An 18759-nucleotide genomic window follows, 5' to 3' on the forward strand; every position below is an offset into this window, starting at 1 on the left:
GTTTAATCTGCTGTAATTAGGATAGTTTTGAAGATACAGCCTTCAGAAACCCAACCAGTCACAGATGTCACCATGACCTACATTCTAATTCTCTTAAGAGCATCCATGTTCCAGACTGTTTTCCCTGATTTAATAAAAAAAAAAAAAAGATATTTTACATATTGGATGCACACAAAATTACTGTAATACAGGACCTTCGTGAATTTATTGAGTGTAATTCATTGAAACACCATTAAAACCTGTTTATTGTGCAACGGGTTAATAGAGACTGTATAACCTAATGTAACAAAACGTGAGATATCCAAGACAGTAAACATGCTATTAATATCCAACACCTGCCCTATTGGAGGGTGAATTGGAAAGACATGTAGAAAGTCCCCTTAGGGCCATATTGGAAGATTTATTGTACATATGGTGGGACAAAAAAGAACATGAAAATGTCAAGGTATTTGTAATACTGAATTTAGGAACATTTTCTTGATTCTACATGAAAGACAAAAGCATAACTCAAGCAACTGAAATTACAAAAATATGCAAGGGTTAAACTCTGGAGTTGTTTTCCATCCAACTAATTTGCTTTTCTGTCATTAATCTATATCTGCCCATAATCACACTGAGTGCTGATGACTGACAATTAACAGGTCCCACAATGTTTCAATGGAGAACCCTGCCTGCTCTTTAGAAAACCCTGCCTACACTTGCAGACAGGTTTGAAATACCAGCTCTTTACTTCGTTAATCATCAACGGTCTTTGCCATCCACTTTGGGTTAATTCAATGTTTTCCCAAAGCAATCGCTGTAAAATGCTACCTGGCAATCACGCCAGCTGTTGAAAAAATTAAAACAGGGGCTGAAACAATGTTTGGAAGCAACCTTGGTTCTACATTAGCCTGGTACTTTAACATATAGCTTAGCAGCACAATATGCTTCCGATGTGGTGCAAGCATCTCAGCTCTTCAGGAGAACTCTCTGTGACAGCTGCTTGACAACAGCACAGGGGCACAGGGCGAACAGTTTGTGTATGCCTCCTGAAAGAGACTTTATTTACCTCTGGGATTCACATTTTATGTCTTGCCTGTTGCATTTCAGGTCTATGTTTTTGAAGACTGACCTCAATGAACTCCAACCCACAAATGGGTCAGATTTTAACGTTATTCAACGAGCTACTGCAGGAAAATGATACAATGCAATCAAATAGAGTTTACTTTTCAGATAAGCCAGTAAAGCAAGGGGGTTTTCAGTGGATCACTAAAGGTATAACAACACGATGCAATAATAGAACTGAACTACAAGACTTTTTATCCTACATGGCAAATCAAACCAGTGTGAGCTTGCAAACACCCTGACTAACTTTGGTGGGCGGTTTGGTATACAAATCTTTTTTGTTCACTCATCCTTATAAAGCTATACATACACATTTTCAGATCAATCCACCAAGGCTTAATGAAGTTATAACCCTCACAGTCTTGCACAGAAACAAAACACCTAAAACAAATACACACAAAGCCATATTTCTGACATGATCTAAAATATGGATATATTAACCCTATATAATTTGTGCTACCTCTACAATGCAACCTGTCTTTCAACAACAACATTAAGTAGCTCATTCTCCTATGACTTTAAGTTAAAGATGAATCCGAAAAACTGGTGCTGGTAGATACTGACTTTCGTTATCACTCTTGCAAGACTGTAGTGAAGAGCCTTCAGTGACAAGCACTGGTGTTTACATATGGGACAATCAATGATAAGCTTTTTAAAATCAGTAATAAAATAATTCACTATTATTTCGAGTGCTGTGAATTATTCTCTTACCAATTCATGTTTATGCTACTTAAACCATTTCTTCCTAATTCAAACTTGTTCAATAATGAGATTCAATTGATAGTTAATTTGGTAACTGGATTATTTTTTTGCTCTTTTGTTAAGCAGTTAAAATGTTTGTCTTGATTGTTGTCCTGAGTTCCTCTGAGTTAGAATATTAAATCCCTCTTACACAGACAGAAGCCTTGTAAGTGAAGATAGCAGCTGGGACTATGTTTTTTCAATTTAGAAAATGAGTGTGGCATTAGAAAAATAAAACACAAAAAACAAAGCCGAGCTGAAATCTAACGTCTGTGTAACTGATGGAGATTTATTAAGTGCTGATGAAATTGCTGTTGTTCCTCAACCTGTCCAGAAGATATGTGAAGTAAAAGTTAGATGGGGTGTTTATGGGGAATTATAAAAATGTGGGTGGAAAAAAAAAGAAATGTAGTTGAGGAGGAAAAAAAAGTGTTTAATTGAGGAATGAAAAACAACATCTCCCAGAATGCCATAGCTATCCAAGAACACTGATTGACTGGCAATCAAAGCTAAGCTAAATCGACACGTTTATGCAGATATACAAGGGCAGGTTTCAAAAGGCAATAGCTGTCTGTGTGAAGGTGTATAGACCTGACTATGGTGTACGTTAAAACAAGTATATTAAATCTGTGATTTGCGAATAATATTAAAAGCCACTAAACCGGATTAGTGGTTAGGGATTAGTGGCTAACTAAAAGTTAGGGATCCTGTTTAGTTTAGGTTATTTATTTTATTTTATTTTTATTTTTTTTGTTAAAAGAAGCTACGTTCCCACTGGAAATGGGACTCTGCAGAACAAATAAACATATAGGTACCGTCCTGCTTAAACCTGTCTTTTGTTGTCCAGAGTGCTTTATCCACCAAAGACAGTGTTAGGAAACCAGAACTAAGTTCAAAGTTATACTGTAAATAAAGAAGCTTTGTAATTATAAAAAACTGTTTTGAAATTATGTTTTACTTAGTATTGTATAACTTTTAGCAAACAGTATGACATGCTAAGCTGAAATTGCAAGCCTTTTAGTGTTATGTTTGAAATATGTAATACTAGAATTAACTAATTGTTGAAATGATTGTTGTGTAATAAAATGGTATTTGTTTTTCTGTTGAATTGTTCCGACTGTGGTTTAGTTGACGAAGCAACAGTTTTATGTGGATTCATAACACAAACTGTGGATTTGTTAATCAACAATATATCTGCCCACACTCCCATTCTCTTCAAAGCCAGACAGCCACTTTTAGTTAGAAGATTCATAGAATTCATCAAATCAAAAGATATATATATATATTTTTTTTTTTTCCTTTGTGATAGTGTGCTCAGTCTGTGATGGGAGTGAAGAGAGTGCCGAGCATCGCTTTGCGCTACTCAAGGGGGGTTCTTGGTATGTAAACACTGAAGCAAGAAGCAAGACTTGCAGAAGGAAACAAAAGCAAAGAAATAGAAAAGAAAAATAAATCTAAGTAATCAACCAGAATTTCTTACAACTGGCTTACAAATTAATTGTTGCCCTCTTTTCTGCTGCAAGATATTCAAGACTAAATAGGTCTCCCTTACTGAAACAGCTTGCCCTAAATAAGACATCCGAATCCAAAAGCACGGCTGCTGAGCTGTAAGGCATGTGGCAGACAATGCTTAATGTTTTTCAGGACCTCTTTCTCTCTCAGAAGTCATTTCTAGCACCCTAAATAAGTAGTTATCATACTCTTAAGCAGCCACAAATGTTTAGTCCTTTAGGTGACTGGCTAATTCATTAAATTATTTGTTTGAACTTGCCATAACAATAAAATGTCACTGTGATGGAGTTGGAAAAAAAGCAAAACATTTTTTTGTGAATGCTTTTATCTCCCATGATGCTCTTGCCACACGCAAGTCTCCGTCTCCCCCTGTGCCCCAGCTCTGTGATTGAGAATAAAGGGTGCAATGCCGGCTGGGGTCAGGGGGTTTTGCAACACCGACTCAAACAGGATGAGTCAGCAGTTGTGCCTCTACAGTGATTCAGCATGTAGGCCTCAGCCCCAAACCAACTGATAGGAAAGGCTATTTGTCAAATTGAAAATGGAATAGGATAACCCTGTTTAAACTTTTCCATCTGACAAAAAAAAAAAAAAAAAAAAACACTGAGCGGGTCATATGGCATGCAGGAAAAACACAGTATATTGTAAAAATTTGAAATAAACTACTCAGCTATGTAAAGGCTTTTAACTATACTCTTTTTGGTGCTTGTGAATTTAGTGGCTACTGTTAAGCAAAGTGTTGCCATATCCTATTGGAGCGTTCCCTCATTGCTCCTCTAACACTTTTAATCCTGGCCTACTATTGTACCACACTGTGTGGGGGTTTTGTGGTGTGGTCTAACTGATCTCAAAACCATTGTACCTGAGCCGGTCATTTGGCAGCCTGTCTTTGTGTTTTGTGGTGTTTAGAGTGGATGTGAGTCTGCTGTGTGGTTCTGAGTTAATGAGTTTGTATGAGGAATGTGTGAAAGGTGCTGCAGCTGATGAGGTGCGAATTGCCCAATTAGCTGCAGCACCTGTATAAAAGGGAGTGGTTGGGAGTGTTGGTTGGTAAGTGTTTGTAAGAGTGAGAAGTCCCCTCCCTCCCTCCCTCCCATTTATTGTTAACAGTGTTTTGTGTTTGTTCTGTTTATTTGGCCATTTTGCCTTTTTGTTTTGTAATTATTATTTAATTACAAGTACTGGTTGGCTTTCATCACACACATCGAAACAAAAACAAACCACACGTACAGTATGTGTGAAATAAACTGTAAATATAAAATCAGTGTCAGAGCAGGTGAAAACTAACCCTCTGCAAACTGTCCATACGAAACAAAGGATACGCTTTCTTTAAAACACTATCCTCCCAATGCTTGGTAAACTGTGTAGTGAACATGCAGTTACTGTAGCACACGTGTCATTTTGAATCAATGGAATGTCATTACTGTTGTAAAATAACATTTACTACAGTTGAATGAAATGAAAAGGTGGTATCCGAGACGTATTGCCTGTTATTTCATTGCTGAAGCACATACTACCTCATCTATTTCTTAACAGGTTGATGATTGAATTGGCATGTGATGTTTTTAAACTCCAGTTCTAAGATGTATAACTACACAAGGAAAACAAGCACTGGACGTTGGCTGTCACAGTATAATGTTTAGTCACAGTGCTTGCATCTTTGTTTCACTGCATAACCGTTGCTGCACTGCACTGAACACCAGCATATTGCAAAATCCTTATCATCTGTTAACACAGCTCTGCCCACCCAGGATAAAACAAAGCAGCAGCAGTAATGCACTGCACACACCCTAAATGGACTTAGACACATACACAATAACATCTAAGAAGTAAAAACATATTCAAACACATTTATGAACTGTTGGATTTCAATAAAATGTACACAAATACTGTACATGTCACATTAATGCACAGTTGTCTTGATTAGGATTATTACTGAAAAAAAAGTGTTTTTATAGTACAGCATATCCAGAATGAATTACCATTCAAACTCTTTTATCCTTTACCTAATTCAGCTAGGGATGCAAGCTGGTTATGATCGGTTCGGTTTTTGACATCCAATGAAAGTTAAAAAGGGATAAAAAACCAGACTGAATTTCTGCAGCCAAGGAAACAGGACATACCATTATTTCACATGTGTTTTATGTTTTTTAACTTGATAAATGTACCGAATACAGTGTTATTGCATCACTCACACCAATGCATTATACAATTTAATAGAATGTAGAAAGAATCACATAATATATTAAGATTTTATTTAATATTTTCCTCGTACCCTCCCATTGTTGCCGCGGACGGTTAGAAGTGGCAAATCACATCTGAGTAGAACTACAGAGTTCAAAATTGAAATGATTTCATCAACATGTTGACTTCAAAGGGACTTCAAATTACTTTTGCTTTTTTCTGCAGCTTTGCCCACTTTATTGCTTGTTCCAGTTTCACACTGGATCAGGATCTCAACTAACATTTTATTTATTTCAATACTTTTGTATTTCACTGTTTGTCAGTTTAGCATAATTGTTACATTTTTTATTAGGTGTAAATTAACACACTAAATGTGTTTATTTTATTAACAAACTTCCAGCTGCAACTTTTGCATTCTTTTAACAAATGTTTAAGTTTGGGAGTTTGTGTATTCCTACTAGTACTAGCACCACAAACATCAACAAATCACAAAAAAATAAAACAGCCCTGGACATCTGCAGGGTTGGGGGCAATTCCTTTCCCAATTCCAGTTCCAATTCCTTTTGAAATCAATTCCGATTCTGTCCCTTTTAATCAATTCCAACACATTATTGATCAAGCACTATTCTGCTAAAATGAGCATTTCAAAGAGTCAATTACTTAAGTCACTCTTAGTCCATTAAATTGGCTACAAATAAAAGCAGCTGAACAACAACAACAAATATTATGTCTCTAGAATATAAATTGTAATTCCAATTCCTTTGTAGAAATTGGAATTGGGAATAGATTTTAAAAAGGAATTGGAATTGAAAAACAGGAATTGACCCCACTCTGGACACCCAGACTAAGTATGAAACCGTGGTTATCCATACTGGGGTGGTAAGTTATACAGTCAGGTAAGATTTATGTTACTATATTCAATTATTAAGGGGTGAACTGTCTACATGCAGAAAAGTGTGTGATGAGCTTCTGAAAATTTTGCTGCCTTAGAGGCTGTCAACACTTTTTCATTGTGCACAAAATTTTAATTTTTAGTTATATTTTATCTTTTGTCAGTATCGTTCGCTTTGGAATTTTATGAAAATGTTGGTTTCAGTTTGGGAAATGCATAGCTGTTGCATTCCTAAATACAATCTTCTGAATTGCTGGCATAAAATGCTGAAAAAATGGCTGGATACAAACAAAGAAACACTACCATGCCCAAATATAACAACTAGTAGAGTTATGTTGGTCTTCAGCATGGCTGGGGGGGGGGGGGGGGGAGTTCTTCCATAACCTGTTCAGGCACATTTCGTGCTTTAGCAGGATTCATCTCTAATAAGATCCCCTACTCAATATCATCTTTTTGTAACTGTGGGACCTTCTGTGTCTTATATAAAAATAAGTGTTACAAAAACGATGCAGTGGCATACCCATCCTAGTAAAAGTTTACCACGTACATTTTTACAGTGATTTTGCAGTTTTCCCATGGTTATACTGTGAATTTGCCATAGTAAGCCACACTTTGCCATGTGTCTGGGCTTTACTGTACAATGCTTTATTATGCTTCCCCTCTGCTTCATTACACTTTGCTATGCTTTTACTTTGGAAAAGTTTTATAAGAGCAACTGCTGTGTTGAGTGGAGTTATTGTACAAAACTTTTTCATTTAAAGATTTATGAAAAGGGCCCAGCAGGGTCTGTTCCTGGTCCATTGCTCTGATACACAAACTATTTCTGTCACTGTGCAGTGGTTGTCTGTTGTCAATACTTAATTCAGGGGGAGGTTTTGATTTCTTCCATAAAACAAACTTGCAAACAGTTATCCTTCCCTAAGTCTAATCTTTATACTACAGTTTTTAATGACATCTTACATAAAGCCATGAAATATCTCCCATAGGGGTAGAATGACTACCAATTTTAGAGATAAATTTGAGATAAATATGTCTGGTGCTCTATGTGTAAACGTACTGTTTCATAACACCTTGCTGTGCACTGTTTTTTAAAACTGCTTGTTTTTTTAAACTTGCTGTATTAATGTTCAGACCAACTAAAACCATATGCTTCACAATTACGTGATGTGCAGTCGACTGTCACTTTTCTATTGGACTAGTCTACTGTTCAGTGCTACCCCCGATCACAAATAATGTAGCGGCAGATAAAGTGGAGATACAGAGGAAACAAAAAGTCAGATAGAGTATTAGATTAGCTGTACTGGATGTGTATTTAATCATCCACCAGATAGAGTATGAGAGTCTCTGTACTGGACGTGTATTTAATCATCTACTAAAGTCCTCTTCTCAGCAATTCTAGACACTTTCTTCATCACAGGGGACTACAGGAGCCCTTCACTGTCAATTATTTTCTGCATGTTTTGGGAGAACAGGTGGGTGCATATAAAGTAGATCAGCAACCTAAAGATTCTCATAAACCTACTAATACATTGTAATGTTACTTGTTCCTATCTTTGAAGTGAAATGAATGTAATGCCCTTGAATTGTGGAGGTTTATCAGCACTGGAGAATGTACTGCTTGACTGCAGACACAGAGGAAAGAGGAGGGGGGTTTTTGAACGTCAAATGCAAATTCATATTTTATTCAGTTGCCTTTTGCTACTCGTTTCCACATGATCAGTCGGCCTTTGAAGACTCTTACAAATGAAAAACATAAATTAAAGAGCCGTACTGCTAGGAGGGTGTTGTAACTGCATTTACCAATATTACATTAGTGTTTAAACTTGTTCATTTCCCCACTTTGGCACTCACATTTCTAAAAAGCAAACTCATGCATTTTTTTTTTTTTTTTTTTTTTTATAAATAAAATCCAATTTACTTTTTTTATGATACTGCTCTACACTGTCACTAACCTCTTCAGCAACAGTGCAAAATCTCAAAATCAACTTTATGAAGGAAAATAAGTACAAACTTTCAAACGGCCTACAGAGAGTGTCAATTCTCAACTGTCATCCAGAGGGAAGGAGCCAGCCTACCCCAGAAAGAGCTGAAATCACAACTACACTGAAGAAGCAATAGCCAAAGCCTTTTACATTTGTCTACATTGGCAAAGAAAAGTGATAATACTCTTAACATATAGAATTACATACCACGTTGTAGTTTTCCATACTGTACTACTATTATGACTTCCGGTAGACTTTACCAATATCACATAGTTTCTTTGATTAGACAATGTTAAATAAAAGATGTATATTATGTTCATAAAGTTTATTTTGTAGTATGTCTCAATTCTAAAATTCTAGGTGATGCAAAACGTTTGGTCATAGCTGTACACTTGCGTGGTACTACATGACATAACTTTCTAATATTATCAAGCACTGGTACAGGACATTTGTTTTAAACTCATCACTATAATTATGAAGGTATAATTTGTTTTTACTAAGCTAAGCAAATTCAGGAAGTGGCTCACCCCCTTACCATGTAAAAAAAACTTCCCCTACAGCTCATTCTAGTTATAGAAGCTCCTCACTCCCGCAGATAGCCCCCTCTGCTTGCAGATGATGGCTTATAAGATCCCACCACAGAAATACACAACCCGGAGCGCCACACTGAAGACTGTGGGCGAGTGTTATTGCTGACCAGCAGTTACAAAATTACATACATGACACATTTATTTTCAACAGAAATGACTGCCCCCTGGGACTTGGGCAGCTTCAGACCTGTTAGATCAAATCTATCCCATGTGGGTTTCATTTGGGCTGTACATATGAGAGGAATGAGCTTGTTCATATTATGTTGGAGCCAATTTGAATTTCTTTTTGCGTCTTTTGAACAGAAGCAATTTTTTTCCCCAAAATGTTACACACTAGATTCTAGCACAGTATGCTATGCATCACATATGTAAAGTTCCACCCACTATAAAGCATTACTGTACCAAGCACCTCAGAAAACCAACTTACCGTTACTGAGAGCGCCAGACAGAAAAAGGTGAACTTCTTGATGTGTGCCTTGGTGACAGTAATTCCATTGTTCACCAGTTTATTGCTGGGATTATTCTAGAACAAACAGAAAACACCATTATTAGCTATTTTATGATTCCATCACTGTGTTCATTCACATTCAGTAGCTTATGTAGCTCCTTGAATCATGTCAACAGTCTAAATTCCAACCCCCAGCTCTGTTTTAATTCTGGTTTTGATACTATTGGATAACAACTCATTTGACAGGTAACATAAATTATAATATTGAAAGCAGATACAGTTAACTCTTTGTGTGCCAGGTTCAAGTAACAGAGCCAAAGCATAAATTCTATATTATGAGTAATGGGTGGAGACTGAGCGTGAACTGGCAACCCTGACACTGCAAGCTTCTTAACAGCTATGCAAAAGAGCCAGGCTCATCTGCATTCGTGGTTATAGAGCTTCTCACAGATGGGACAGAATCTGTAATGTTTCCACTGGCTTGCTGTAAATTTAGTTTAATTCATGGTTGAGTTCTAATTTAAAGCTTTAACTGGAGCAAGATGTTCTCCCCTTGGTGAGACTTTGAATGTTGCCTGAGGATGAAATTTGAAGGATAAAGTTATTGCTCTCCTTCATGAGATTCAATGAATTACTGATACCAAAATATACTGTTTTAAAAAATGTATAGTAGGATAAAGCTGGTATTGGCATAATTACGCTTACCTTGTCAAATGCAGGATAGACTGCTCTCAGCTCTGTTAGCCAGCCATAGGGCAGGTGACCCACTGGGTATGTTGCTGTCAGGACCGCTACAGCCTTAACAAGAATGAAACAGGCTAGTTATGAGGAAAGCAGACAACACAGGAAGGCCAAGGATACCAGCTGTATGCTATGTTTAGAATATAACTGGAATTAAAGCACTTCAAAGTGACTAGCCTGCTAAGACCCTGAAGCTCCCAGCATGAGTGGACACAAGTGGGTCATTTGTAACACACCAATTTAGAGCACAAGGTGTTAACAGGCTTTTTTTTTCTTCAACGTACCAGCAGTGGCTTCATTTAAGCCCATTTTGCAGTCTATTTTATATTATGGGCAAAATTTGATTTTCGTGAAAAGGGGTTATTTATATTAACAGTGTCTGCTGAAATGCTGCTTTATTTAAACACAGTATGTAAAATTCTATAGGTGCGGCTATAGCTAAATGGCGTTGGTGTTACTATGAATGCATGCTTGCAGCAGGACTGTGTGGTACAACGCTAACCACAAAACAGCATTTTTTGTTGGGTGCTGCATCCCTGCTTGTTTTCCAGACATTGCTGCTAAACTGTGTAAAAATGTTCAATAGTCATTTAAAAAACTGCATTACTTTTTATTTTAGGTTTCAAATAGGCATAATCAATATTAGAAGATACAACGTACTTACTGTGCAGATGGGTATAAAATATAAAAATGGGTATAAAATAAACCACTAAATGGGAATTGCTAAACTAATTAATTGATTGAAGTGTTTGATATGTTGGAATAGGGTTTAATTCAGACCAATTTAATGGTTAAACAGGGGTTGAACCAAACCCGAATTTAGTACCATAATGGTCTGAGTAAGTAGTACATTGTAATTGACCCAAGTGTGTCTTGTCCAGTGTTGAAGGTTAATGTGATTTAAGCCAGTGTAGTTTGTCTTAATACAATGAATACTTCTGCAGGAGTGATCTATCATGATGTCTTTTTGTTGGTCCATTTAGTCACGGTTGAGGGATGAGCTGGTTTCAAGGGCAAATCACTGAAATCCTTGAGCACATAACTTGGTCATGTGAACAATCTATTAACAATATATAATTGATATTAATAATAATAATAATAATAATAATAATAATAATAATAATAATAATAATAATAATAATAATATCTATTAGCTGAGATATACCATTAGACAGCCAGCAAGTAAAGCTAAGCAAACACACTTGGTTTGCACTGGATACATTCCTGGTTTCCCTCAAATAAAAATCTGCAGGTGTCCCCTCCTATTACATATAATGGTTTGAAGTTTTTAAAAAGACAGACAGAAAAGACAGAACTAGAAGGTGCTACGTAGAGGGGTGGATTGGCAATGACGAAGTCACTCTTCGTACAGTAAATGAGACACTTCTACCTGAGCAGTGTTAGGGAGTTCTGGCATCACCCTCAGCTCTACACGTGGTTTTGCCCGTCCCAGTAAAAGAAGACATAAAGAGCTGCCTAAAAAATGACCTGCCTAAAAAACCCATTGCTGAACCACTTTCAGTGCTTAACTTGAACCAGGAACACGATTAGCAAGTTTAATTACGTCCTTGTTTTGCACTAATTATTGTTTTTCCAACATGCTAATCACCAGGTTGCTTTTCCAGAACCTTAGTAATCTCAGTGTAGCTGCTGTCTATTGAGTGGTGTTTCCGCCCTCTGAAAACTCACCTCTGTGGCTGCTGAGCTTCCCTTAAGATCACGAGACACAAAGAGATTGACAATGGGTCTGCTTATTCTCTGGGTAGCAAGGATTAATGCCAATGGCCACCAGAAGTTCAGCATCTTTTTGAATGTGGCATCTCCCTAAAACACGATAAGACACATTATATTTACACAACATGCACATAATACTTAATTAATTATTTGTATTACTAAACATAGTGACAATATATATGTTATCCCTTAATTAAAAAAAAATACATTCCCTTCCTTCTTGTGAGGGTGAAACCCTCACTGTAATATAGAATATCCTGCTATTGTGATTATTACTGTCAATGTTATTCTACTGGCGATAGAGCCGTGGGTTTACTATGTATTGTGCATGCTGTTGATCAAGTGTGTTTGATATATGATGGTGTATTGCTGTAATTAGATTAGGGCCCTTCCATTAATGAATTTGCCATAGCTATACATGTGGAACAAGGGTTTTGTTATAGCCACAGGTTCGGTAATCTTCCAAGAGAAGTGGTAATGCTACAGTTCAGTCTTTACTTGTAATAGTTTTAAGGACTAAAGAATAATAATGACAATGATAATAATAACGAGTAAACAATATAATATAATCATCGTGTTTGTAAACAAAGACGGTATTCATGAGGGTTAAACAAATACGTACAGTATAAATAAGAAACATATTTAATGCAAAATAAATGAATGATTTACTGTAAAAGTATGAATGTTAAATAAGAGTTTATTTTTGTATAAGATCACTCCAGGTGTAAGTGTTTATTGAATAATTAATCCTGTTAGGAGTAGGCGGGGCTGGGGATTATATAATGCCCTGTCTTTCTTTAGCAGAGGATTGTTAGGTCAGTCGTGATCTTGTCTGTGTGAATGTCAGTCAGTGTATTTACAACCTGCTAGTCTCTGAGCATCAGCTGTCATAATTTGTGTGCAGTATCAAGTGCTACAATAAATATTTATACCTATAAACACTACCACGTTGCTGTTTTCCTGTGTTTTAAAGACCTCCATTTTCCAGAGTAAATAATGTGATTGTGGGTGGGGGTAAGCTCGGACCACCACCCTATTACACTGCTGGATTTCCAAACACAAAGCATAAGCCACTCTGTTACCTGACATCACCCGATTCACAAAGCTTTGACACCTAGTTTTGTGTTTATGAATACAAACTTGGCTTATCCCATTAAGTGCTAAATGTAAGTAAGCTAAAATAACAGGTACTGTGATGCTAGTTAAAAATGCTCCAAAGAATGAGGACATTGGCACTTAATGGGTTAAGAATAGTCAACAAAAGTTAATACCAAACTGGGGTGGAAGGATTGATGATTGTGATGTTTATCATACCCCAACTTCAGGCCCACAGCTGTCAGGGATTGTGTCATGGATGTTCCTGTAGTAGCCGAGGCCCACGATGGTGAAGCGCACCAAGGCTCCCATATAGAGGGAAAGTATAGGGATTAGAAGAGGCTCCAGGCACTCGAGATGACTGTGAAGCAAAATGGCTACAAAAGTAATCTGTAAGAGAAGCCATGAAACATACATATTAGCCCATAGGATTTGAGAGCTGCGACAAGAGCCAGACTGGAAGTTATCAGAAGCATTACAAAGAAAATTGGTCTTATACAATGCACGAGAGATGTGTGATCCAAAACTCTACACTCTGCTGAATATTCATTAGGACTCCTCATGCAACTGTAGTGGATTTCTGTATCTCCCTTGCCATACTCTTTCACAGGACGGGAAAGGACAATTACCTCCCTTGGCAAATGCAAACTGAGTTATCCTCCACTGTCTGAAGTACTCCTAGCCAGAACATTTCATGAACTCTTGCCTCTAATAGTGATCACATTTGCAAATATGAACGAGGAAAACTTTGGAGACAGCTATGTATTATGATTATTTACTATCCTTACAAATAGCGGGAACAGCTATTGACAAATGCTTTGCATCACCTAGAATTTTAAGATTGAACCGTACGGTAATTAAAAATAAAACATATGAGCATACAATGATCTTTTATTTAACATCATGTAGTCAAAGAAACTACATAATGATATTGCAAGAGTCTACTGGAAACCATAACAGTAGTACAGTATTTCATGTTAGATTTCGAAATGTCATATTTTTTCAATTTTTGTCAGGTTTTTTTATGAAGTATATGGAAAACTACAAAGTGGTATGTAATTCAGTATGTTAACATAACATTATGCAGCAGGTTTCATTCGACTTTATGAAGCAAAATGAGTTAATTCTATAGCGTGTGGCAAAATGAGTTAATTCTATGGGGTGAGGCAAAATGAGTTAATTCTATGGGGTGAGGCAAAATGAGTTAATTCTATATATAGGGTGAGGCAAAATGAGTTAATTCTATAAGGTGAGGCAAAATTAGTTAATTCTACAGGGTGATGCAAAATGAGTTAATTCTATAGGGTGAGGCAAAACTTGACGATAGCTGTAGGGATTAAGGCAACATTTCTGGACGCTTAGCTGTTGCAGTTTTTAAATAAAATCCTTTCTCTTGGGTTCCTGCTTTCTTGCATGTCTTATGTCTGTACCACCACATTTAGAAAAATACATTTTCCTTTTTGTAAATTGAGCAAGAATTTACCCTGCACTGCTCAAAACAAACCTACTCTCACTGTATCGCAATGTTAAATAGGTCAGGATTGATGATCTCATCTGGATGGTAAGCATGGTCTTCTTCAAATACTATCAAATTATTTTCAGTTAGCGCACCCATGACCTTTCACTTAGGTACTGTTTTATGTTTTAACTTAGCTGTATCCCATGTGATCCATATCGCAGTGATATATTTTTCAACATAGTCCAGATTGTTTTTACCTTTCTTATTCACACATCAGGTAAACTAACAACGGCATGACTTTTTAAATATTTGCAATCAGAAACATTCTCCAGGGGAAAAAAAAAACAGCATCAGTGAAATGAAGTAGCACATTGTGGGAAGAGAAAATCAGCTTTGCTGCTTGAGGAAGCTTGATCTGGGTACACTGCATGGTTTAGAAGAAACATTCTCTTTCTCCTGGAGGATGCTCACAAGTAAATGTTGAGAAATGTATTCCACGGTTGAGTTCTTATGAACCATGATGTGTTAAAAATGGTTGGCAATATGTTTAAAAATGTAACTCTGTGATAGGGAACACGGAACACAGCTAAGGTCACGCAACGCAGGGTGTTCTATAACATGGGACCTTGTGTTTTTTATTTATTTTAGAACTCTAATGAAGATTTTGAGTAAATATCTTTGAGAATCTAGTTCTATGTATTTTAAAAATACAGTGCTGTGCATTTAATAGAATGTATGTTTCAGTTCAGGGGTGCTGTATATGCAGCATCAGCATACAACACTATCAATGTACAGCTGTCTAGACATGGCTTTTTGGTTTATATATATATATATATATATATATATATAATAGATAGAGAGAGAGAGAGAGAGAGAGAGAGAGAGAGAGAGAGAGAGAGAGAGAGTAAGGGATTGGTCGATTAAAAATGGAAAAGAAAATGTAAACTAACAGGATGGCAAACAAAGTAATTACATCTTGTTTGGATGAGACCATACATGGGGAGCATTACGACCCAGTAGAGATTACTAGAGTCAGAACCAACTCCAGGTTTAGTCAGAAAGAGTACTGAATTAATTATGTTTAAAAGGAGGTGAGTGTGTGTGTTTGGTGTGGGTGATGGTAGGAGTTTGGTTGGGAGAGTTGGAGAGCAAGCTGGTTACTGTGAGTATTGTGGAAATGGGATAATGAACTATTGAAAGGTATTTGGATTACGATTTGGTTTTGGTAACACAGTAACAGGCTTAGCTTGCCTCGATATTAAGTAGGAACATCATTTGTTTAGCTAGGGCCGGAGATCGGTTTAGGTTTTGTTTTGTTTACTTTTCTTTCATTGTAAATAATAAACACACGCTACAGCATTTCCTGGCATCCTGTGTCTAAAAGTGTTTATTTGAAGAAGGAAAATGTGTGACCAGAGGGCACTCTGTCACAATATATATCTAAAAGAGTGTTGGCTGTAGTGATAAAATATATTTGTTATTGACATTTTTACCAAGAGTTTTTTTTTTCTTTCTTTAATTTTAGCGAAAACCTGAATTCATTAGTTCGGTCCCTCTACCGAGTACCTTACACCATACCTGAGCTATGACATCAGAGACAGAGGCACATCCCACTAGAAAACTGAACTTGTGTTTCAGCAAAATGCCAGCATGAGTCCAGGCCTGTAAGGAAAGCAATAGATTTGACATTGGGTCTATCAAATACAATAACACATGTACTTCACACAAATGTATTTCATATAATCTTTTTAGTTGTCCATATTTCTCCAATGCTGTTTTCACTCTATGCTTTAATACAAAAGTGCAGGACTTAGGCTACTGCTGTGTCCATCATCACACTAGGGAATGATTTTAAAAAACAAAAGACAAAAATCACAAAGTGAGGGTGCAGTAAAAGTGCTATCCTGCTCCATTACTCCCAACACTAGCAAAAAAGACCCATTGCCAATAAGAGAACATTTCAAATTATTATAAATTAAAAAGTTTTGACGCATTAAAAAATCATGGTTGATTTGGTGAATTTCTTTATCAACAATCTATGGATTTAGGTAAGGTATTTGAGTCTTGAATGACAGCAGGTAAGGTACTGTTCATGAAAACAATTCTGTTGTGAAGTGATATGGAGCACTTCAAGAAGGTATTTTACATACATACACTTTAAAGACAGATCACTATGACCAAGTATTCCTAAAAAAATAAAGAAAAAGCTTCTTCAGTGTCTTACTGTTCCTGTTACAAAAAACTAGTTTACGTTTTCTTAACTCATTGCTTCTTGCTGATTTTGTGAATCTCCAGTATTGTGTATCCGATTGCATGTTTTGAAGTTATGTAAATACTGAAATCAAGCATGGCAGAACGCTTTTCCAGTTTAGTCTATGGAAAAGAATTCCTCTTTTTGCTGAGAACTTTGCTTTGGTTGGTTTGGGGAGTTGTGTTCAAGTTTACAGGTCATAGGTTAGGCAAAGTGGGATAGGATTCAATAACTGTCAATGAGAGAGTTAGAGCCTGCCTCATCCAGAGTTTAAGCGTAGCTCTGGGTAGATCAATGTTGAAGGGCTCAAATACATGAATGATTTATTGTGCTGTTGAGACTGTAGTACATTGAACAGATACTGCAATCCTAGTAAGAAAGTGAGAAAACAAAACATTTGGACAGGAATTTCCTCAGGGATGAATGCTGCTTCCTTTTTTTCAGTGGTGTTAAATCCATCAAAGGCATGTAAAATATAAATATACTAAGAAAGGCAGAAGTGTATTTATACTCAAAAGTAACAGTGTGGAACTGGAAAGTACTAGAAACAAAGCACAAAGCTAGTCTGCTAGGGTCACTACATTAAATATTACCTGATACCTGTACAGTATGTCATTATTTGCAATATTGTTTTAATGAATAGTGTTCCCAGTTTGTAATGGTTGTATTTGTAACATATAACAACTACTGCCCCGTTGTACTGGGTCACTTTGGAAAAGAGATTCATCTTAATTGGATTTTCCAAAATGGGGTCTACTTTAATGGTCATAACAGTCGGGATCTTCAAACCACTGTTTGTGAATAGGGCCAGGTGTTTTGGCCAGATGACTTAAACACGTTGATGTCAGCAAGCTTATGACGAGAGTCATTATGCATCCTCTATACATACTGTACTATATGATCATTTATCCACGACCAGAACGATAAATAGTTTAAAATCTCCATACTGTAGATGGATGTGTCTCTTTTTTTTCTTAATGGTTTTAAAATAATTGGAATTGAGTGCCTGTTTGTAGTTAGTTTTGTCACAAAGGAACATTTCGTAAATGTTGCACACACATTTATGAAGAATCTGTAATGAGAGTCATTGCTATAAAACTTTAAAGCACTGTTATGGCTACAGGGGAGGGAGGGTTTGTTTGTCTGACTGGAACAGAACATTTTAATGACACACAAGGCAAAATATAGAAACATAATGAACCTAGACATGAGGAGCCATAAAAATAAATAAATGTAATAATGCTTCTAGGGTGATATGCAACTCTATGTTTCCACCAAAGAATAGGATCATTTCACATGGTCCCCAAAAAACCAATGTGCTTGTTTGTGAAACAAAACTCAAGAGACCAGTCCTTCTCTATGAACGTTTGGAGAACAGATAGAAGTAAAATATCTCAGTACATAGGTTTTATTGATTTGTTTGAATGTCACAATATCACAGCTGAGTAAACCACACAGGCAGAATGTATATTCAAACCACACAAACTGTATGTACAGTGCCTATAGAAAGTCTACACCCCCTTTCAAAATGTCCACCTTTTGTTGCCTTATAGCCTGGAATTAAAATACATTAATGTTTTTTTTTTTTTCTTTATCAACACATCCTACCCCACAACTTCCAAGTGAAAAAAAATATTCTAGAAATTTATAGAAAATTAATAGCAATTAATAGCAATTCTAAATTAGCTCATGCGTAACCAATCACTTTCAAAAACAGACACCAAGTTAACTGGCCTCTACCTGTGTTAAATTGTAATTTCAGGATAAATTCAGCAGTTCCTGTAGGTTCCCTCTGCTGGGTAGTGCATTTCAAAGCAAAGACTCAACTATGAGCACCTAAAAAAATATCCCAACAATATCCCAAGCACTCTACAAATCTGTCCTGTATGGTAGGGTGGCAAGAAGGAAGCCATTACTCAAGAAAGCCCACCTTGAATCCCATTTGAAGTACGCAAAAAAACACTGGGCATATTCTGTAGCCATGTGGCAAAAATAGAACTTTTTGGCCTAAATGCAAAGCTTAGTG

The 18759-nt window shown here is 36.6% G+C and overlaps 1 protein-coding gene across 2 annotated transcripts in view; it reads right to left on the reverse strand.

The window, feature by feature from the left end:
- LOC121312764 (progressive ankylosis protein homolog B-like) overlaps positions 1-18759 on the reverse strand; it is a 47530-nt gene that overhangs the window by 14246 nt on the left and 14525 nt on the right. For both annotated transcript variants that reach the window (XM_041244504.1, XM_041244503.1), the window contains exons 4-8: positions 16061-16144; positions 13243-13413; positions 11884-12018; positions 10159-10251; positions 9433-9528 (exon numbers count right to left, since the gene is read on the reverse strand). In XM_041244504.1, coding sequence (XP_041100438.1) covers positions 9433-9528; positions 10159-10251; positions 11884-12018; positions 13243-13413; positions 16061-16144 — 579 coding nt within the window. The remainder of the gene's footprint in view (positions 1-9432; positions 9529-10158; positions 10252-11883; positions 12019-13242; positions 13414-16060; positions 16145-18759) is intronic.

This window comes from Polyodon spathula, chromosome 3 (genome assembly GCF_017654505.1).
Source record: "Polyodon spathula isolate WHYD16114869_AA chromosome 3, ASM1765450v1, whole genome shotgun sequence".
Classification (NCBI taxonomy): Eukaryota; Metazoa; Chordata; class Actinopteri; order Acipenseriformes; family Polyodontidae; genus Polyodon; species Polyodon spathula.